Source organism: Suricata suricatta, chromosome 15, assembly GCF_006229205.1.
Source record: "Suricata suricatta isolate VVHF042 chromosome 15, meerkat_22Aug2017_6uvM2_HiC, whole genome shotgun sequence".
NCBI classification, from domain to species: Eukaryota; Metazoa; Chordata; class Mammalia; order Carnivora; family Herpestidae; genus Suricata; species Suricata suricatta.
In genome coordinates this window covers 44,042,833-44,065,266 of record NC_043714.1, presented here as the reverse complement: position 1 = coordinate 44,065,266, position 22,434 = coordinate 44,042,833, and the positions used below count along the sequence as shown (strand labels likewise).

Below are 22,434 nucleotides of genomic sequence, written 5' to 3'. Positions count from 1 at the left end.
ACTGAAATAATAGTTATAGAATATTATTTTTCCTAGAATTTCTGAGATCCCTATTGTGATTTCATCCTCATTCTTCTAGGTCTTTATTGCAGTGGTTTTACATTGAGAATAAACACTGCTTTTTAGGAGATTTAGGATTGCTCAGTTTCAATATGCCAAAAGCTAGGGTTCATCTTTCTTTAGAAATTAACCTGTCCTTTCTGTCTACCACATTTTAACAGTTCTGTGCTGCATACAGCTCTTATATATCTGTAAAACACTGGTTTCCTTCTGTATGACTTCTCTATTTTTGTCAAAATCTCATACACCTAGCCTTTGACTCATTTGGTCTTAACCGCTGTTCCTGATACAAACCGTTGCTAAATCCCATCTTTATGGCCTGATGATTTCTGCTTCATTACTCTGATTTAGAATTTACTTTAGTCATGTTTTGTTTTGTTTTTTTCAGCTTCAGAGGATTGGCTCTGTTCTTTCATTCTCCTTGAAAACAGGGCAGAGCATTGATGTTTATGGTATTTAATGTGATACTAAGCATACCAATATTTTTTAGGTAGCACAGATTTGAATTGGAGTAACACTGCCTAACCACCGTGTCTCAGCAGTTCCCAGTGGATTAGGTACATTTCTGTGCAACAGGTCACTCTTCATTTGTTCTTTTTTTTTTTTTAAGGCTCTTTGTTTTTTATTTTTTATTTTTTTAATTTTTTTTAATGTTTTATTTATTTTTCATACAGAGAGAGACAGAGCATGAGAGAGGAAGGGGCAGAGGGAGGAGACACAGAACCAGAAGCAGGCTCCAGGTCCTGAGCTAGCGCTCAGCACAGAGCCTAACACGAGGCTGGAACCCACGAATGTGAGATCTGACCTGAGCCAAAGTCGGAGGCTTAACCGACTTAGCCACTCAGGCGCCCCAAGGCTCTTTGTTTTTTAATGTTTTATTTTTTTTATTTTTGAGAAACAGAGACAGAGCGAGCAGGGGAGGGTCAGAGAGAGGGAGACACAGAATCCGAAGCAGGCTCCAGGCTCTGAGCTGTCAGCAAGAGCCTGACATGGGGCTCGAACCCATGAGTAGAGCCGTGAGATCATGACCTGAGCCGAAGTCGACACTTAACTGAGTGAGCCACCCAGGCGCCCCTCTTCATTTGTTCTTAATGAAAATGTGGTTCCAGTTGTCATTTGTCATTGATTTAGTTTTGCATTTTTGGGTAAGATCCAGTTGTGTGACATAAGTAGTAATGTGGTATACAGTAGTCTTACATCTTGCCAGAATTTACTAGTTATTTTGTAGTGGCTTGCCTTTTTATTTATTGCTATAGGGTTGGCTCTTGGGGCAACAAAACATGGATGTATAGCTAGGTGATTGTTATCAGTATGATCCTGTGATATGCACATGCTCATTTGTTTACATTGGAATAGATTACTAAAAGGTTTCATCATAAAAACTTTTGTGAGTTTCTTTTGACAGACTTTGTTAGCATTCTTCCCTTCTCCCCTAAATGAAAATGTGCTTACAGTGGGGTTAGCCAGGGGCAGGATGACAAGGTGAGAATGTAGGGACAGTCAATCAAATGTTAGTATATAGAGTTAAGTAGATCAAAAGAAGATGGTTGGCATGTATGCTTTTTTTTTTAAATATAAGAAAGACCCTATTGCATTTAATTCACAAGGAGTGCCCAATTTTTGTTATATTGGGATTTCATTTATTTGAATTAACAAGAAGTTAAAAACACTTTTCAGTGGAGGTTAATTCCCTTCTTGAAAATAGCTTTTGGGGTCTAAGAGTTTTTTTTAATTAGCAGTATTACCGAGGAACCCAACCTGGTCTGCATTGGGGGTTTCTCATCTTAATTGAGTAATTACAAATGTTTTTCTGAAAAAGACCTATTTGTTGATCCAAGACTCATGAACTGTTCTTTTTTTTTCTTTTGCTTCTTAACACATAAAATAAACATCATTCTCCACAGTTTAGAAGGACATAAATCTACTTGGACCACATTTTATAGAGTGACATTTGATAAAAATCCTACCCCAAATGTATTACTTTCAAAATGTGATTCTGTGGAATTGACAGTTGAGGGCAGTATTATATATAGGCAGGCTGTGGTAGAACAAGTAAATTCTCAATTCAGTAATTTGAGTACTACTGTGTTTGGAAGATGTTTGGAAATACGACATCCCAAAGTGATCACTGATGCTCTTTGTTACGAATAATGACTTTTCCTTCTAGCTCCCCCTTTAGTTGTTTTCATCTGATAGAGGGGATTATCATCAGACTGTTAATTTAATTGGATCACAGGGATAAGACTTGAAGAATAGTCTTGTGTAATTGCTCTAAAAATAAAGTGTGCACTACCTTTAAAGGGATGGTAGAATCTAACAGGCTATGCAGAATTTTGGGTGTTGAAATTTTTTTTTCTGACTTTGGGCAAGTTATTACATTTCTGACTATTTCTACATTTCCAAAATGGGAATGATGATACTATCTACCGTTAGGATGTTTTGAGAATTACTGAGTTAACACATACCCATGGTGATATACTAAATAGCAAATTTACATTTACTTTCTTTTGTACCCCTGATACCACTTCAGTATGGCTTGATTTATTAATTTTCAAGTTAAATAAGAATTTTAACAAACTGCCAGAACTTCTTATATTTAATATTTGTTGATTATCTTACAAGATCCCTGTTCTATTAACAAATAAATATAATAAATATTAAAAGTCCTTGCTTTAAAAAAAATCTTGACAACATACACAAATAATATAATAAGAGAGAGGGGAATTACTTCATGTTGGTTGAATATTAAAGAACTGGTCTTCACCTTTTTTTAAAAAGCAACTAATATAGTCCCCCCAAAGGAGTTTATACGTACTATACTACAATGTATATGTGAAAATTAAACAACACTATCAAATTAGCTGTTTTATTTTTTTTTTATTTTTTTATTTAAAAATTTTATTATTTTTTTTACTTTATAAAGTTTCATATTTTTTTAACATATGCAATTATTTTCCATCGTTTACAATACAGTAGTTGCGATGACACTCCAAACAGAAAAGCAAAGTAAAAAATCAAAACACCAACTTCTGTTTCATGTAATTAGACTTATACAGAAATTAGAAGGTTAAGTAACAGCTAGTTAATCACCTAATTTCACAGCTATCTGAAGTGGCAATCGTTATATAGCAGCTTACCTATGATACATTCAAGATAAATGATACAATATATTACTTGTTCATAGGCTACAAAATTAGCCGTTTTAAACAAAAAGTGTTTTGTGATGGAAGTATTGAGAAATGGGGCCTTGATTGGTGAACAACCAGGTCAAGGTTGACGCGAGCTATAAAAGGGATTCTGCCGCAGAGGAGAAGGAACGCTGCCCCCCCCCCCAAGCATGTCAGAACAATTTTAATAGTCATCACTTAATGGTCTATAAATTCTTTTGGGTACTGTCCACCGTTTACTTTTAATCATTAAGAGCTACATTTTGAATATGAGGTGAAACATTGATTATCCTAAGATTATTAAGTTTTCTGCAAACATCCTTTGATTCAATTGGGGGAGCAATCAGGGAGCAACCACTATAGCTTTCAGCATGAATTAGAATGAAATTTTAGGCTGGCTTTGACATTTCTTAAACACCAGGGATAATAATATATCTTGGTTTTCTCCAATTCAGTTGTTGATTTTTTAGAAGTTAAATGGTAAAGATGTGCCATGTATTTATTAATAGAAAATGTATTCAGTTGAGTGATTAGTCAGAATCCTGTGATGCCCATCCTTGAAGTTATGCAACTCTTGTCTTTTCATGCCATATGACCTTATTCGGAAGCCAACATTGCATAGAAAAGTGAGTTTAAGTAGAAATGTCTGCAAATTAGTTCTTGACACCACCTGATTATTAGCATTTTTGGTGGGGCATTTAACTAATTGGTTGGAAGCAACTAATGGAAATTGCAGTAGGAAGAAAAAATGCCATTCTAGCCACAAGAGGGAGTAAGAGACTAATTTCCAAATCAGTGGGCCCCTATTGCAACAAAAACAACCAAAAAGCGTGCTTTCTTTTTAAGATTTTAGATCTAAGAATGATAAAGAGGCTCTTTGGCTCTAAAAAATAAAGTGAAAGTTCTGGGGAAACTCTCCACAAGCAAATTGTGCAAGACTAGAAATTTGAACTTACATGGAGTTAAATTTCCTATTGAGTGTGTTGTTATAATTGACTTAAATGACTTCTGCAAGGTATTAGGAGTTTTGTAATTAAATAATAAACTGGAAGTTGAACTTTAGAATCATTGAATTTTAGGCTTGAAGTAACATCATCCTAGCTTTTTTATTTTCACAGATCAGAAACTGAGGCTCATAGGTTAGGTTACACCATATCACTAATATTTTCTCTCTCGCGCCCCCCCCCTTTTTTTTTTTTTTTTTTTTGGAGAGAGAGAGAGCATGAGTGGGGGAGGTAGGGAGAGAAAGGGAGAAAGAGAATCTCAAGCAGGCTCTCTGCTGCTAGCATGGAACCCACGAAGCCATGAGATGATGACCTGAGCTGAACCCAGGAGTCAACCAGCTGAGCCACCCAGGCTCCGGACTTTCTGTCTCATCGTTGTATCACCTTAGTTGTAGATTGAGACATGATGTTTCCTCTGTTAACATGTATGAATTTTTGAGAGGGATTGGGGATTGTCAGAATAATGGGAAAATTACCACTCTGTTTTATTTCATTAAAAACAATGGCTTCAGTTTTAGACTGTATTTTCGGGTTCTGTACTTAACTGCAGATAATGAGAATCACATTTGGAGGACTTTGTGCCTCAATTTCTTGCCCACGTTTCCCTTTTAACCACTGGCATTTTTCATGCATGATTTGTATGAAAGCAGAATATGTGTATCTTAATGTCTTCATTTGTTTTCATGGAGGAGGGTCATGGTATAAAATTTGAAACAGGAGTGGGTATGGGAGCTTGATCTTTTTCATTCACATATTTGGTAAAGTCAAGTCAAAGGAGACCTACTCCAGGTATACTTTCAAATTGCAGTCTTATTAGAAGTTCATTTGCATTGATATTTTGGGGCTGTTTTGCTATTTGCTAATGACATTTTATGTATATTTTAAGGGAAATTAAATTTAGCTCTGTTGGTGGAATACTCTCTAAGAAAAAGTAGGAACCTCCTTCCCAGCCTTTATATTTTCATTTACAAATGATCATCACTTGTTTTTTGTGGTTTTCTCCTAAATAGTAGTTTTGCCAATCCAGTGAGAAAATTTGAAAAACAGAGTTGAATACAAGAAGCATATGAGGATGGAGAGCAAACTCACTGGCATTGCCATGTTCTAGAAATAGTCACTATTTAAAAGAATTTTTCTTTAAAATTCATTTTTATATGATAATTATAATATTAAATAACTAAAAGGGAAAATAACCTTTTCTACATATGGTAGTTAAATTGTCTTTCTGACTAGTTATCTTATTTTTTAACTTAATTTTGAAATAATTTCAATTTCAAACCTAGGGGAAAAATTGGAAAACGAGTATGACGAATTTCCCATATATTTTTTTACCTGATTCCCCACACGTTAACATGTCCTATAACTGTAGTATCCTTGTCAACATCAGTATTTCATAAAATTTTGTAAAATAACTAATGAAATAAACTACATAATTTATAGAATTTATTCATAAATAGTACCTTTGTAACCTCTTAATTCTGGTCCAGAACTTAATCCAGGATCATATTTTGCATTTCGTTGTCATGTCTTCTTTCTTTCTTGGTTTTTTTTTCTTTTCTCTCTCTCTCTGTTTTTTTTTTTTTTTTTTTTTTTTTTTTATTGGTGGAGGGTATTGGGGAGAGGGCAGAGGGAGAGAGAATCTTAAGTAGGCTCCATGCCCACCAAAACTCATCTCAGAACCGATCTCAGAACCTAGAGATCATGACCCGAGCCAAAATCAAGAATCAGATGTTTAATTGACTGAGCCCCCAGGTGCCCATTCTTACTCTCCTTTAATCTGGACCAGTTTTTCACTCTTTTCCCTTTCATGGTTTTGCCACATTTTTCAAATGTACTTGTTCCTGTTATTTTGTTGGCTGTCCCTCAGTTTGGATTTGTCTAGTGAGTTCTTAACTATTCAGATTGTGCATTTTAGAGAAGAATTCCTAGAAGTGGTATTGTGCCCTCTAGGAGACCTCACATGATGTTGTCCTGCTGCTTAGCCAGTTATATTTACATAGGGCATTAATTTAAGCAGCACCAAGGACTTCTAGAAACACCCTATGATACAAAAGTATCAAGCATTTGAATTTTTTTGAGATGCCCCATAGTGTGATTGTTTTGTCAGATGATATGAACTGAATGTATTTTGCTGAAGTACTTTCTAAACAGTTATGTTAATTTTCTCGTGAATGGATTACTCTTTGAAAGGGGGACGATCTCTCAGTTCTATAACTTGTAATTTTCCTTTGAGCTAGATTATTCATTAGTTGGCTTTATGTGTTTTAATTTGACAAGTCCATATCACAGCCATGTAACTTAAGTACATAGTGACCATTCTTTAGTGCTGAAATAAATATATAAGCATTTTATCATGAGTTCTTGTTGAATTTTTAGAGTTTATTCTAAGGACCACAGTGTCTAAATTCTGATTCTCATTTCAGATAGGAAGAAGTGACCTTGAATTTAAAGAAAATGTAAGGAATAGTGGTGGGGTGGGAAGTATTAAGTGCATTAGAGAAGTTTTCCTGGGATAAAATTGGAAGGGGGAGGTTTTGAAATTATTGCTGCAGCAAAACACAGGAAGATCCTATCTCTGAATTTTTGTGTCTCTCGGCCTCCTTCAGGGTTGTTACATAGAAACTTGGAGCTTATCCAGAGGTCCTGGAAGCATATTGGGTTATATATGTACCTAGTCTGGCCCTTGGCTGCTGAATATAGTTGACTCTTGAACAATGTAAGGGTTAGGGCACAGACACACACCCCCCAAAGTTGAAATTGTGTAATTTGTACGCAAGACTTCTTGCCTGTAACAATGAACAGTCTGTTAACACATATTTCATATATATGTTGTACATTGTGTTAAAATTAGAGAAAAACAATGTTATTAAGGTAATATGGAAAATAAATTTGCAGTACTGTGAAAAATCCACTTAAGAGGTGGGCACATGTGCTTCAAACCCACGTCATTGAAGGATCAACTGTATATGTGCTTACAGCACCCAAACAGTTGTCATTTTTGAGGAGTTTCTTAGGTCTTTAGAAACAGCATTGTTTTTTCTCTTTCTTTGCAGAATAATCATCTGACATATAGTACTAGCCTTAAGAATTTCTGTCCTGTTTTGTCTTAACCAGAGGTTTGGTAAGATGATGAGCTCTTGATGGCCTTAAGGTTGCTAAGCTACGACTATTTCCTCCTTTACTCTGTTAAGATTATTCTAAGTTTCTTCTGTTATATTAAAATGAAGCTGTTGAAATTATGCATATGTAATAACTCAGCCTGGGGATTTAATATTTGAGGGCCTAATATGTACAAAAGATGTGTCTTTAAAGAGCCTGTAAGCAGGTTAAGAATATATAGGTATGTGAAAAGTTAAAGGTACAAAATCACAAACTTTATTTTAAATTATAATTATTCTAGATAATGTAGATGTTACAGAATATAGGATATGAAGTAATAAATAAAATAAATGAAAACCTTCTGATTTTATCCTACCTCCTCAGAGGTAATCTCTGTTAGTCCTAGTCCTTTTTGTATCCTTCTGGAATTTATAGTACCTGTGCAAACACTTGTGTCTTTAAAGCTTAAAGAATACACACAGTAGGATCATATTCAAACTGTTCTGGGGGCACCTGGCTGGCTCAGTTACTAGATCACATGACTCTTGATCATAAGTTGAAGCCCCATGTTGGGTGTAGAGATTACTTTTTAAAAACCTTTAAAAAAGAAAAAACAACCAAAAAAAGCCTAAAGTATTCTGTAAGTTGTGCACATACAGGCATATACACACTTACACTTTGGTGTTTGTCTCAGGCTTCATTCTACATGGACACATGCCGCCTTTTTTTTTAACGTCTTGTAGTGTTATATATGTGTGATAAATAAAAGCTAGGATATTTCCTTTAATTAAAAGCTGTTTACTAAACACTACAGGTACAGAAAATATAGGCCTAAACTGAATAGTTTTGAGAATTAGCTGTAGGGAGAACATGGGATTAGAGTTGGATAGTTGGGTATGAACAGAAGATGGTACTTAGCACAGATTACTTTATTATTTACTGTTTTTAAATGGTTTTTTTTAAATTTTTGAAAGAAGAGCGGGGGGGGGGAGGGGGGCCGAGGATCCAGAGCAGGCTCTGTGGTGGTAGCACAGAACCCAATGTGGGCTCAAACTTATAAACTCAAACTGAGAGATCTAAGCCAAAGTCAGATGTTAACCAACTGAGCCACCAGATGCCCCTAGTTTTTTCTTTTAAAGTTTATTTGAGAGAGGGAGAGAGAAACTATGCAGGCTCTGTACTGACATGGGGCTCAATCTTACAAACCATGAAATAGTGACTGAGCTGAAATCGAGAGTTGCAAACTTAACTCACTGAGCCACCCAGGTGCCTCAGCACAAATTACATTAAATCAGTCAGTAGTTCTTAAAAGTGATCTGTGGATTCTTTTTAGAGGGACTCCATGAGGTCCCAACTATACTAAGTCACCATGGACTCTTCACTGCATGGACATTAGCACTTAGACAGAAGCCACGGTGGCTAAAACTGCTGTTTCCAGTAATAAAGATAGTGGTACCATATTGTATTAGTAATTTATATTCCTTACCATCACATACCCACTTTATGAGGGGGGGGGGACTGGCTTAACTTCATGTCCTTTAAGCTGTAAAATTATTAATATCCCTTATGTAGACATCTTTTTAATATTCTGTGATGCATACTGGGAAGCATACCAGTTGTTTCCAGGAAAAGTTTTTGTGGTTATTTGAATTGTGAGCTGAATTAGCTGCCTCCTCATTCCCCCCACAGAACACTCTTCAAAGAATGACAGGCAAGCTAGGGTTTTTCAAACTTGGGTATTCGGCAGACATCATCTTGAAAGTGTTGAAAAGGAGCTTGTCAATAAGGAAAACATGGTATTTGTGATCAATGATACAGCTTAAGCTTTGAAGCACAAATGAGAATTTTGGAAAACATCACTTTCATGATCCTAGCAGCTTTTCAAATTTTTTTTTCATTTTTAAAAAATGTTATTTATTTTTTGAGAGAACAGAGTACAGGCAGGGGAGGAACGGAGAGAGAGGGAGACACAGAATCTAAAGCAGGCTTCAGGCTCTGAGCTGTCAGCACAGAGCCTGACACGGGGCTCGAACTCAAAAACCACAAGATCATGACCTGAGCCAAAGTCAGACGTTAGCGACTAAGCCACCCAGGCAAACATCCCTCCCACCCCCAATATTTTAAATGAGTATAAAGCAGTCTCAAGTCCCAAAATCTTAAAGCCACAAATACAGAGCATTTACTATTACTACTTAGTTTTTTTCCTACAAAGTATATCTGTTTAGAGAGAGATAATAAGTACCATGGTTGGGAGGAATAAGTTAGCATTTTTTAAACATGTGGAAACTATATCACGTTAGAGGGGAATCTGGACTTAAGGTGGATTTCTGGGAGGGTGGTGGATTGGTTGGTTAAGGTGTCATTTCTATAGTACAGATACTTCCTATGGTTATTTACTTGATTAGTTTAAACAGTACTTTAAGGGGCGCCTGGGTGGCTCAGTCAGTTAAGCCTCGGCTTCGGCTCAGGTCATGATCTCACGGTTTGTGGGTTCAAGCCCTGTGCTGACAGCTAGCTCAGAGCCTGAAGCCTGCTTCAGGTTCTTTCTCCCTCTCTGACCCTCCCTGCTCACGTTGTCTCTATCTCAAAAATAAATAAAAAACAGTAAAAGAAAATTTAAACAGTACTTTAAAGAAAATACTTGGAGAATCGTTGGTTCGGATTAGATTGTTTTATCCTCCAAAGAGTAACCCTTCTTCTGTACTAAATGCTTTCTGTACATTAACTCATTTAATCCTCAGCAGTCTTGTGTGTTACATCTACTAATAATGTCTCCCTTTTACAGATGAGAAACCTGAGACCCAGGGAGTTTCAGAACTTTGTCAAAGTGATGCAGCTAGAAAGCAGTGAATTGAGATTTGAATTTAGGCAGTACGCAGTCTGTCTCCATAGAGTATGCCCTTTACAAGTCTGCTGTAAAAAGAATAATATAGGAAAATGTTAGATTACTGAATTCAAAGTAAAGTGTTAAAAATAAGATTACACGAGCACTAAAGCAGATTTTTGAATACCAGGATCCTCCTACCTGATATTGGAATAGAGGTGCCTGCTCTGAGATTGCTGCTTTCCTTAATATACTCTCATTTAGTCCTCATAGCAGCTGTTGTTCCAAGAAGTGCTTGAGGGGCAGTGGGGGCCGGGGGGGGGGGGGGGGGGGGGGGGGGGGGGGGGGGGGGGGGGGGGGGGGGGGGAGTGCTTGCATACCAGGAGATTAGAACCTTGCCACCAGTTCAGGTAGTAGTTTTGGTGTTTTTGGTGATTTCTAGTCTAATTGTTGCCCAAAGATTTGATGTTTTACTCTTCCTCTTAATCTCAGACTATAATCATATTAAAGGACCAGTGATAGTGGTATGTCAGTAGAATAGAGAAAGATTTTCAGTTTATAAACCTTTCATTAGAAATGTTTAACCACAGGTGAACCTGGGTGGTTCAGTTGGTTGAGCGTCCAGCTTCGCCTCTGGTCATGATCTCATGGGTTGTGAGTTGAGCTTTTGAGTTCGACCCCCACATCAGGGCTCCTTGCTGTCAGCACAGAGCCCGCTTTGATCCTTGGATCCTCTGTCCCCCTTCTCTCTGCCCCTCCCCCACTTGCACTCCTCCACCCCCCAAAATAAATAAAAGAACAACAAGAAATATTTGGCCACAGTCAGGACTGAATGTTTTAAGTTCCTGTTAGTGTAAGCAGGTTGAGCCTACCCCAGGAAGGGCAGCCAGGACTAGATGACCTGTCAGTTTATGTGGTTTCTTAATTTTAATACACTCCAAAGTCAAAGCATTGATGGTATGTAGATCATTCTTGGATCAAAGTATGTGTTAGAAACTATTGCTAATGTATCCTCTTGTGGAAATTCACTGGTTTGGGGGGCAGGGTCATTAACTTGACCCCATATATTTAAAGTGTTTGCACAACCTGAGAGCTTAATTGTACTTGCAGATGGAGAAAAATCTTTTATCTCTAAGATCTCAAGGGCCATATAATCTATCAATTGATTAGAGTAAGATTCAGTGCCTTCTCAAGAACAATACCATTTATGGGGGTGCACTTGGGTGGCTCAGCCGGATAAGCATCCAGCTTCATCTCGTGGTGTGAGTTTGAGTCCCACCTCGGGCTCTTTGCTGGCTGCTCAGAACCTGGAGACTACTTCAGATTCTGTGTCTCCCTCTCTCTCTTCCTCTCCCCGACCCATGCTCTGGCTCCCTCACTGTCTCAAAAAATGAATAAACATTAAAAAAAAAAAGCTGAATCACTTAGTACTGGATAATGAGCATTTCTAGGACGGTGTTGGATATGGGCTTCTAGTGGTATCTTGCTGCTTTCTGTCTTACTTAACATTAAGAGACAGTGGTTGTCATCAAAAGCAGATTTTTAAGTTGCTAGAGAAAATAGTGTGGAATTTTAATGTTTATTTACTTTAGAATGAGAGAGAAAGAGTATGAATGGGTGAGGGGTGGAGAGAGACAGACAGAATCTGAAACAGGATCCAGGCTCTGAGCTGTCAGCACAGGGCCTTGATGCAGGGCTTGAACTCACAAACTCGAGATCATGACTTGAGCCAAAGTTGGACATTTAATCAACTGAGCTACCCACAGGCACCAAAACTGAGTTTTTAAATTATATTTTAGCAAGATTCATATGAATTACATATGGTCTCAAGTACTTGACTAAAGATGTTCTTTAATTTTCTGTTTGGCTTAAATATCCTTTTCCATCTTAATTACATTTGTATTAAAAACAATGTACTATGCTATAGAAGAATTTTATAGATGCAGGTATGTTAGTAGTCAACCTAACCTTTGTTTCATAGTTGGAAGTTGTGATAACTCATCTGTTTCTTACTATAATGTTACGTTTCCCCCTTGAAATGCAGGTTCTTAACAATGTCTCAGAGTTACGATCACTTTCATTGTAGATGAATGAAATTTAGGAGGTTCTGTTGTGTATTTAGCAGGATATTCTCTTAAGTCTTTTTTGGTATGTTTTCAAAATCGCTATTCTTTCCTCCCTTCTGTTTTTTAAATTTTGCTCACCTCCAATTTTCCTTGTCACTGCTGCTTTCTGATTAGTGCTGCTTTGTTTTTGTTTGTTTTTTTTTCCCCTTTTCTTACTGTTTTGAAAGAGAGCACTCACACGGAACTGGAGTGGGGGAAGGGGAGAGGGACAGAGAATCTCCTGTGGGCTCCACAGCCAGCCTAGTACAGAGCTGGATGCAGGCTCTATCTCCTGTCCCCATGACTCTGAGTGAGATCATGACCTGAGCTGAAACCAGAAACCAAGTGTTGGAAGCTTAGCCAGTAGAGCCACCCATGTGCCCCTGGTTCTTACTCTTTCCATTTTGGTCTTTTCCCTGTGTTTGCCTCTTTCCTCTGGCTTTAAGTCTGGAAAATGTACCTTTTATTTCTCTTTTGTCAGTTTAAGAAATGAATATACTTAATCACCTCTTTAGTGTCAATATTAACTTAGTTGAATGAACTATCTCTCAAAATCTTACATTATTATTGAATGAAACCACATCTGATTTATGAATCTCCTCTATAAAATACCCAAGTGATCATCATATTTTTCCTTAAATATCTCTGTAAGAGTACATGGAGCTGACTAGGTGGCCTAGTCCGAGTTTGGACCACTCATACAAATCTCTTACTGAGCAGAAATCTGCCTCTTGCTAAATTTAACAATTCTTGTCTAGAGCCATTCTTGTCATAATTCTTTAAATCTTCATGAGGTTTCTAGTTTCTTAACCATTTTTGCTTGCTTTCTTGGATATTCTCCAGTTTGTCAGTGTCTGTTTTGATACTTTTTTTTAAAGAAGCAATATACTCTAGATTTGGTCTCATCACTACGTTATAGAACTTAATTATTTTCCTTAATTTTGATTCCTAATTATATTAATATCTTGGAATCACATGCTTTCTGGTAGGCGTATCATCCTGTTGAGGCAGAAAAAAATATAGCATAATTTTAGTAGTACATGTCAGATTTCCAAGTTGGAGTTGTACCTTCACAAGTTAGTTGTGGTGGGCCCCATTGTCTTCTGTAAGATAGGGATAATTTAGTTTGTATATCATGGGTAACTTTTGGAAGGATCAAATTAAATAATTTTAAATATCAGAAATGTCAACTTAATGATCTTTTTTCCTAATTGTCTAGTGCATAACCATTTAAAACATAGTGACTTAAAACGGTCTTATTCTTAGGATTCTCTGGCTCGCCTCAGCTCAGGCTCTTGCCATGGCATTGGCTGGAGTCCCTAATGAGTGCATTTGGCAGGAGCTGACATACTTAGTTACTGCTTATTTACATGTTTATTTATTACTTACTTTACTAATTGACATGTCCCGTTCCTAGGGCTAGCTTGGCCTTTCTCTCCAGCAAGGTAGTTTGACTCTTTACATGCTGCATACGGGTTCCAAAAGCAAAAAGGGAAAGCCACCAGTCCTCTTAAGGGTTAGGCTTAGAAATGGAACTCCGTCACTTCCACTGCATTCTCTTGGTCAAAGCAAGTCATCCAAGTTAACTCGAACTCTGAAGAATGGAAATAAATTTCACGTCTCGACAGGAGGAAGAATGGCATACATGGACAGGAATTGTAGGGGAAGCAGTAGTGGCCATCTTTGGAGACTGTCTACCACAACTCTGTTTTTTCATAGTTAGCTTACTGAATCAAATGTAAGCCAGCCCCTTTATTAATCTTTAATAACCAGTCTTGTTTAATTTTTAATGGTTCTTAGCTTTATGTCATTGGAAGATATGATAGACAAAGTATGCCATTTATTGCTTTCTCAGCTTTTTACTAATAGCTTTATTGAGGCATAACTGACCTACAGAGAACTGCATATGTTTATAGTGTACAGTTTGATGAGCTTGCTTTCTCTACTTGTAATCAACATTTCATTCACCAGAAACATTTGCCACTGTTGATCCTTAATTTATTTCTTTTGGTCAGTCGTTAGGCCAGTAAGCTACTTGACTACTGTTGTCTTGCCTTCCTATCACTGGTACTTTCTGATTAATGTCTTTTAAAGTTGTTTTTGTTGTAATTGTTCTAATCAGATATTATGGCTAATTGAGTGTGCACTTTGGAGGAAGAAAGTGCTTACCTGCAGTTTAAAAGAGATTTCCATATGAAATTTTCACTCCAGCATAAAACAATTTTTTTAGTGATAACAGAAGTTAATACTTCTAAAAGACGGGCTACTAATTTCTTGACACCTTGCCTAAGTTACTTCCACAAGTTATATACACCCTTAGTGATTCACTCTTAACTGCATGTGTTTGTAGTCTTCATCTTGACATAGAATGGGTTAAAGTCTTTGAAAAGCGAAGGTCATGACTGGGCCATATTATTCTTAGTTTCATTTGTATTCTTTGCCAGACCACTTGTCCACAAACTTGGGGACTACCTTGCCCATTATTATATTATATTCTTAGTGCTTACCACAGTGGAATTAAGTGAATATGAAAAATATGTTGAAGCAGTAAAATTTGAAATGGAAATGCATAGGTGAAAAATTACTTTCATGGTTGGGTTTGGTTATTGTCACCACTACTGAAAATACTCTTTTAAAAGAGAGAGCATGTGAGAGGAAGAGGGATTGGGAGAGAGAGACTTGAAGGCAGGCTCCTTGCCCAGTATGGAGCACAACGCAGGGCTTGATCTTACAACCATGAGATCATACCCTGAGCCAAAATCAAGTCAGACACTTAACTGAGGAACCCAGGCACCTACAAATATTCTTAGTGTGATCCTTTTTATGTAAATGAGCCAGAGAACAGTTCACATTTGACTTGTGGATATATACATGGAGCCTTCTTCAAATTTATGTTTTTTTCTTTAGCTGTTTGATACAAAGTTACTTAGTTACTTGTGAATTTTGGTTAGTCACATATTTTTCTTAATTAGACATCATAGTCTAACCTGTAACCTAGCCTCTCAGAAATAGAATTTACCCTTTAAAGTGTGGAGTTGCCACCATTTAAACCTAGACTGACTCCAAAGCCACTATGCTATATCTATGATCTTTCATAGTTGAATGAATCATGTATTTTTATAAAACTTGAAAAGGCCTAATCATTTAAGTGACATTTCTAAAAAATCACCTTCACTTCAGTGAAAAATCCACTTATTAAATGGAGCAGCCTTTTTTTTTTGAGTCAGATCCCAAAAGAGCTGCCATAGTTAGAGTTCAAAGAGTGCTCACGTCCTACAGAAGAACATAGTATTCAAAGGACAAAACACTGGCAACTGGGAAAGATCTTTGAACACAAGAGTATGGGTGTGGTGTAATATAGTTTTTGTTTCCTAATCAAATTGTTCATCTGATTTCAGGCCAGTCGTTTCAAATATTGGTCAGTAATTACACGAAACATTTTAGGTTGACCTCTTACCTTCAGCCCCTCCGTACAGTGCTGTGCAGTTTGGCCCTGCTGCCATGTGGCCACTACCCGTTTCGTCTGGGCGTCTGTAGCTTCATGCTGTTTTGCACATTAGTACGTGGTATATAGACTAACTTACTGGGGTAACTGCCAGAAGAATAGAAACCAAGAATTAGGTAACTCTTTTTCCTTGTAAAAATTGACTAGTTTGGGGCAAGCCCCATTGAAAATTGACTTTCACCGTGGTTCCTAGGGTATTTTTATTTAGGGGGAAAATTGGGGGTGGTGAGATGATTTTGTTTTTTGAGTATTAACTTTTGCCAAATTGTACTACTGGAATTTGGTTTCTCCCCCTAAAAAGAAAAAGAAATCACTAGTTTATTGTGCCTTCTCCCCTTAATACAGCGATCTAATTTTTTGCTTTATATCAATTATAGAATGTAATTATTATTAGCATGTTAGGGTTTAAATTAGTTTAAATTGTTAAGAATTTTAGACAAAATTATAGGATGAACTTTTATCTGTTGTCTGACATGATCTGTAAACAACATGTATTTTATCAGCTAAAAATCACTTTAATGTATTTAAAGGTTTACTCTTCAGTTCTTTAATTCTCATAATCCTATTTACCCACTGTCCTACTTAGGAACAGTAAAACTTTGGACTTTGAACAACTTTATATCTGTTGTGAGGCTTTGCTTGAATTGTGTTCTTCTAAATGAAATTAATTTTTATTAATTCTGTTTTCTCTTTATGGATTCTAATAAGTATCTGTTACATTCTGGGTTTTTGCTTAAGTCCCAAAAGATGAGTCCCAAAAGAGTCATCTCTTGTGTTCTTTTCATTCTCATGACTACCTTGAAAATGGAAAGTTTGACGACCCATTAGAAAAAGCTTGTGAGCTATACAACTTTCACGTTCACTGAAGCATGTCATTTTTATTAGCATGTATATAGATAGAAAAATGCGGGGGAGGTATGTATTTAGAGAATGTGTCATCCTTAAGTAATAAATTCCACACTAACTTCAAATTTTAAGTATTGCTGTCCAGAGCATCCTGTTTTTAAACCACAAATTCATGGGCCTACTGTGTTCAACAATTGTATTATTGACAATAACTGGGTATTAACATTTTGTCACTTAGGCTACATACAGCATGCCCTTAAGAAATGCAGATTTTCTTGTCTTGCAATTACTTTATTCTTACTATGACTGTTTCTTTTCTTCTAAAGTCTCTTTTGGAAAAGTTTTTGATCCCCAATGCTTCACAAGCAGAGAGCAAAGTCTTCTATTTGAAAATGAAAGGAGACTACTACCGTTATTTGGCTGAGGTTGCTGCTGGTGATGACAAGAAAGGTATACTGTGTTTTTCAATGTGTTTGTTGAGTTTGCATAAAATAACATAGAAAGGAAGTAGTCTTAGTTGCTGTTGTTTTTGGGTTTTTTTTTTTTTTTTTGAGAGAGAGAATGAGCAGGGGAGGGGCAGAGAGAGAGAGAGAGAGAGAGAGAGAGAGAAAGAAACTATCAAGCAGGCTCCATGCTGTCAGCAGAGAGCCCAACACAGGGCTTAAGCTCACAGACGGTGAAATCATGACCTGAGCTGAAATCAAGAGTCAGATACACTTAACCAACTGAGCCACAAAGGCGCTTCTGAAAGTAGTCTCTCTAGAATGTTGTGGGTTGTGTTTTTTAATTGCTTAGAGCACTAAATGAAGAGCAGTAATTAACTTTTTTTTTAAAGTCCTGAGAATGTATATCTCCTGCCTTATATTGGTATTCTAAAATGTACCCTTGCTGAAAACCCAATTTTGTGCATAAGAATGTTTCCTTAAAATTTTAAGAAATCATGATCACAGCATAACTATAGAACAGCACAAACTGATTATTAAAAATATAATAATTCTGGGGCACCTGAGTGGCTTAGTTGGGTGAGCATCTGACTTTGGCTCAAGTCGTGGTCTCATGGTTTGTGGGTTCGAGCCCTGCGTCAGGCTCTGTGATGACTGCTAGCTCAGAGCCTGGAGCCTGCTTCAGATTCTGTCTCTTTCTCTCTCTGCCCCTCCCCTGTTTACACTCTCTCTCTCTGTCTCTCAAAAAAAAAAAAAAGAAAAAAGAAAAATGTGTAAAAAAAAAAAAGTGTTTACTTTAAAAAAAAATAATTCTGAGCTTATTTACAAGAGTCGTTTTTGTCGGACATTGACGAATGGCTAGTGTGTTCCTGGAGAAGTTTTTCTTTCATTCTTTTTAAATTTATGAGCCTCGTTCAGTTAAGGTTGCTACAGCTTAATATTTCAGAGGATGTCATTGAATATTAAAGGTTTGGTTTGAAGGAGGAAGATGAAGTGCAAACCTTGTCAGTACATTTTGGTGTGTTTTGTTATCCAGGGATTGTGGATCAGTCACAACAAGCATACCAAGAAGCTTTTGAAATCAGCAAAAAGGAAATGCAACCGACACATCCTATCAGATTGGGTCTGGCCCTTAACTTCTCTGTGTTCTATTACGAGATTCTGAACTCCCCGGAGAAAGCCTGCTCTCTTGCAAAGACAGTATGTATTTTACCTATTTTGTGGAAATTTAGTAATCCTTATTATTTGAGCACTTAAATGTACTTTTTTGATCATAGGCTTTTGATGAAGCCATTGCTGAACTTGATACATTAAGTGAAGAGTCCTACAAAGACAGCACGCTAATAATGCAATTACTGAGAGACAACTTGACAGTAAGTACATAAAAAGCATCATTAATGGCCACTGTGGTTGAAATTCTGTTGTTTTATTGATTACAAGGAATATTTCTCAAAATTTTAGTTCTTAAAATAATTTTTTAGCCCCTGGTTTTGAACTTTTAATCACATAGACTGTTTTATTTTCTATTTCAGTCTGAATGTATCCATTTGTTCCATTTTGGTTACGGAAGAGCTTAGTTTTTAGTGTCAATAGTATAGTAAAGTTTTATGTTTAAATTCCATTAAAAATTGTTTTCTTTAAAAAAAAACTGGTTTGCTTGAGCATAAAGTTGCCTCCATACTTCATACAGCTGTGGCACTCCATCAGTAACTTGAATTACAGAATTCCACATACTCTGTGGACTCCAAATGGAAATTTATTTTGCCTAGCTAGACTTTTGGTAAAAGAATGACTTGTTATGAGATGTTATGCTTCTCTTTTCCCATACTCCACACGGAAATAAAGAACTACGGTGCCCTTTAAAACAGCTTAGTTTGAATTGGTATCCGGATAAAGCCTACACCTTGCAAAGTGGTTGATGTGTCTTTTCAGTCCCATAGGTTTTCCCATTCTCCTTCAGGTAAATATAAAATTTGAAGTTTTGAGGCTTATATGACAAAATTATCAAGTATCTGCTGCGCCAGGTAGTGAGCCAGGGCTGAAGATTGCAGTCGTAGAGCTTGCAGACTGCGTATTATCATTTCATAGCTTTATTCCAGTTCACTGCCAGTTTTTTTGAACCAGTTCTATATTCTAGTGTTGACTATTCTCAGCAAATGTTTTTTAATTCCATCGTGTACTTTATTACTATAAATAAAATTATTTTAGAAAGTGTAACTGCCGGCTACTTACAGAGGTGTGGGATTTTTTTTTAGTCAAGAGGGTAATCCATAATTTATTTAAGATTTTCTTCTTTAATTTTTTTTTAATGTTTATCTTAGAGAGAGAGAAAGCTGGGGAGGGCCAGAGAGAGGGAGACACAGATTCTGAAGCAGGCTCCAGGCTCTCCGAGCCTGACACGGGGCTCAAGCCCATGGACCATGAGATCATGACCTGAGCTGAAGTTGGATGCTCAACTGACTGAGCCCCCCAGATGCCCCGAGATTGAATTTCTTATATCAAATGAAAGAAGCACTTCAACTGGTTAGCTATTTTTAATAAGAATTTTTATATTTTCTAAAGGTTTGAAGTGATGAGAGTTGTCATTCCTATAAGGTAGAAATTGAGACCTACGTACTGTGTTACGTGGTCCTCACTTTGTGAGAGGGCATGACTGATCTGTATACTTCCTGCTGAATTTTGGATATTAGTATAGCATGAAGAGCATACTAGAACATAGTAAGAAGAAAAGGAAGGATTATATTCTGATTCTGTCACTAGTTACTCTGTCTTGTCTGAACCTTAGCAGTGTCACTGGTTATCATTATAGGTTGGTCGGATCATTTATCTGTTAAGTAAAGAAATTTTGCCAGAAATACCTTGTATTTTAGTCTGGATCTGGTTGACTAATAATTGCCAACACATAAACCTAGTAGAAAAATGTGTCAAGTTTTTTAAGGCATTTATGAAAAATTCAAGAATCTTTGAAGGTCAGAACTGGGAAGAGATACTAGATGACAATTTCATCTTACCCCTGTTTAATAGGAACACACAGGCTTCCAGAGGTCATTTACTTGAAATATATGACCTTGGAAGAAACCTCCTTTCCAGGCCAGAGGTCTAGGGCGCCTGGGTGGCTCAGTGGGTTGAGCGTCTGACTTCAGCTCAGGTCATGATCTCATGGTTCGTGGGTTTGAGCCCCGTGTCAGGCTCTGTGCTGACAGCTCAGACCCTGGAGCCTGCTTCAGTCTGTGCCTCCTGCTCTCTCTGCCCCTCCCTGGCTTGTGTGTGTGTGCGCGCTCTCGCTCGCTCGCTCTCTCTCTCTCTCTCTCAAAAATAAACATCAAAAAAAATAAAAGCTAATGGGTGATTTGGGAGTTAGGAAAATATTAATTGAGGTGTTTTTTCCCTTCGTTTTTCATTGTATACGCAATATAAAATTTAAGATCATCTTGAATTAGTCCTTTTATAATTATTTCTAAAAGTCATTATGAACTGTTCAGATTTGCAAAAGTTAGTATTTGAAGCCACTGAACTAATTTGGAATTATTTTAAACTTGCTGATAAAATTAATGAAAAATTAATAGAATCCATAGTCTTAAATATTGTGGGACAGTTCAGTTTTTACCTCTCAGAATGTTGGGTTTCTGACCAGTGTTTTGTATTCAGCTGTTTATTTTGCATCCTACAGATTCACAAAGGTGTGTTCGTCTAAGCTAAAAATATTAGAAAGCTAAATTTGTAACTTAATTCAGACCTGATACCCTCACTCTTGAATTCATGGAGTGTGGGATTCCCTTTTGATTAGGGAGTCTTAAGCTTTCCAAGAGAAAGTAGTCAACCTGAGCTTGAACATGGGTTGAATTAAGATGATTCTAGTTTAGGTAAACTTAACACCTCTATCTCTCATATTGTTGGTTTTCAGTATTCAGGGCAATCTGATATTCTTCTGGCTATTAATACATACTTTTTTTTGTAGCTCTTCTGTCGTTTTTATTTTGCTTTCTCTTGTATGAATAATTAAGAGTTGATTGTATCCGACCTTATTATTTGAAAACCATTCTTTGTACTTAAAACATTTATGCAATGGTTAGGGAAAAAATGAGGATGTTTTGCATCTTCATTGCTGCTATTTTCTAAAGAAAGCTTTATTGCAAGAGCTGTGGTTATGTTTTGGTAGCTTGAAAGTATTAAGATTTTTTTCTTTTCCAACAACCGTGCTGAAAAATCTACCCCCCCCCCTTTTTTTTTAACCAGTTGTGGACATCGGATACCCAAGGAGATGAAGCTGAAGCAGGAGAAGGAGGGGAAAATTAACCGGCCTTCCAACTTTTGTCTGCCTCATTCTAAAATTTACACAGTAGACCATTTGTCATCCATGCTGTCCCACAAATAGTTTTTTGTTTACGATTTATGACAGGTTTATGTTACTTCTATTTGAATTTCTATATTTCCCATGTGGTTTTTATGTTTAATATTAGGGGAGTAGAGCCAGTTAACATTTAGGGAGTTATCTGTTTTCATCTTGAGGTGGCCAATATGGGGATGTGGAATTTTTATACTAGTTATAAATGTTTGGCATAGTACTTTTGGTACATTGTGGCTTAACAAGGGCCAGTGTTAAAACTGCTTCCATGTCTAAGCAAAGAAAACTGCCTACATATTGGTTTGTCCTGGTGGGGAAGAAAAGGGATAATTGGTTCCAGATACAGGTGTAGTTATTGTGGGTACTTTAAGGTTTGGAGCACTTACAAGGCTGTAGCAGAAACGGGCGTCCCGTGTGTCTGCGGCACACTCGTTCTCAGATGTGCACACCTTTGACTACAGTTACAGAAGTGATCCTTTAGTTGTGACCCAATTTACTCTGGATAAGGGCAGAAACGGTTCACATTCCATTATTTGTAAAGTTACCTGCTGTTTGCTTTCATTATTTTTGCTACACTCATTTTATTTGTATTTAAATGTTTTAGGCAACCTAAGAACAAATGTACAAGTAAAGATGCAGTAAAAACGAATTGCTTGATATCCATTACCTTGCGTATATCAAGCACAGCAGCAAAACAAAAATCCCATGTATTTAACTTTTTTTAGGGTTTTTTTTTGTTTTGTTTTGCTTTTGTGATTTTTTTTTTGTTTTGATACTTGCCTAACATGCATGTGCTGTAAAAATAGTTAACAGGGAAATAACTTGATGATGGCTAGCTTTGTTTAATGTCTTATGAAATTTTCATGAACAATCCAAGCATAATTGTTAAGAACACGTGTATTAAGTTCATGTAAGTGGAATAAAAGTTTTATGAATGGACTTTTCAACTACTTTCTCTACAGCTTTTCATGTAAATTAGTCTTTGGGTTCTGAAACTTCTCTAAAGGAAATTGTACATTTTTGGAAATTTATTCCT

At 36.8% G+C, this 22,434-nt stretch overlaps 1 protein-coding gene across 1 annotated transcript in view; it reads left to right on the top strand.

Annotated features, from left to right (window-relative positions):
• Positions 1-22,345, top strand: part of YWHAZ (tyrosine 3-monooxygenase/tryptophan 5-monooxygenase activation protein zeta) — a 31,120-nt gene extending 8,775 nt beyond the window's left edge. Inside the window, exons 4-7 of the mRNA XM_029923285.1 lie at positions 16,937-17,060; positions 18,090-18,253; positions 18,331-18,426; positions 21,290-22,345. Of these exons, the coding sequence (XP_029779145.1) occupies positions 16,937-17,060; positions 18,090-18,253; positions 18,331-18,426; positions 21,290-21,349 (444 nt within the window). The 3' untranslated portion in view covers positions 21,350-22,345. The remainder of the gene's footprint in view (positions 1-16,936; positions 17,061-18,089; positions 18,254-18,330; positions 18,427-21,289) is intronic.
• Positions 22,346-22,434: the final 89 nt, after the last annotated feature.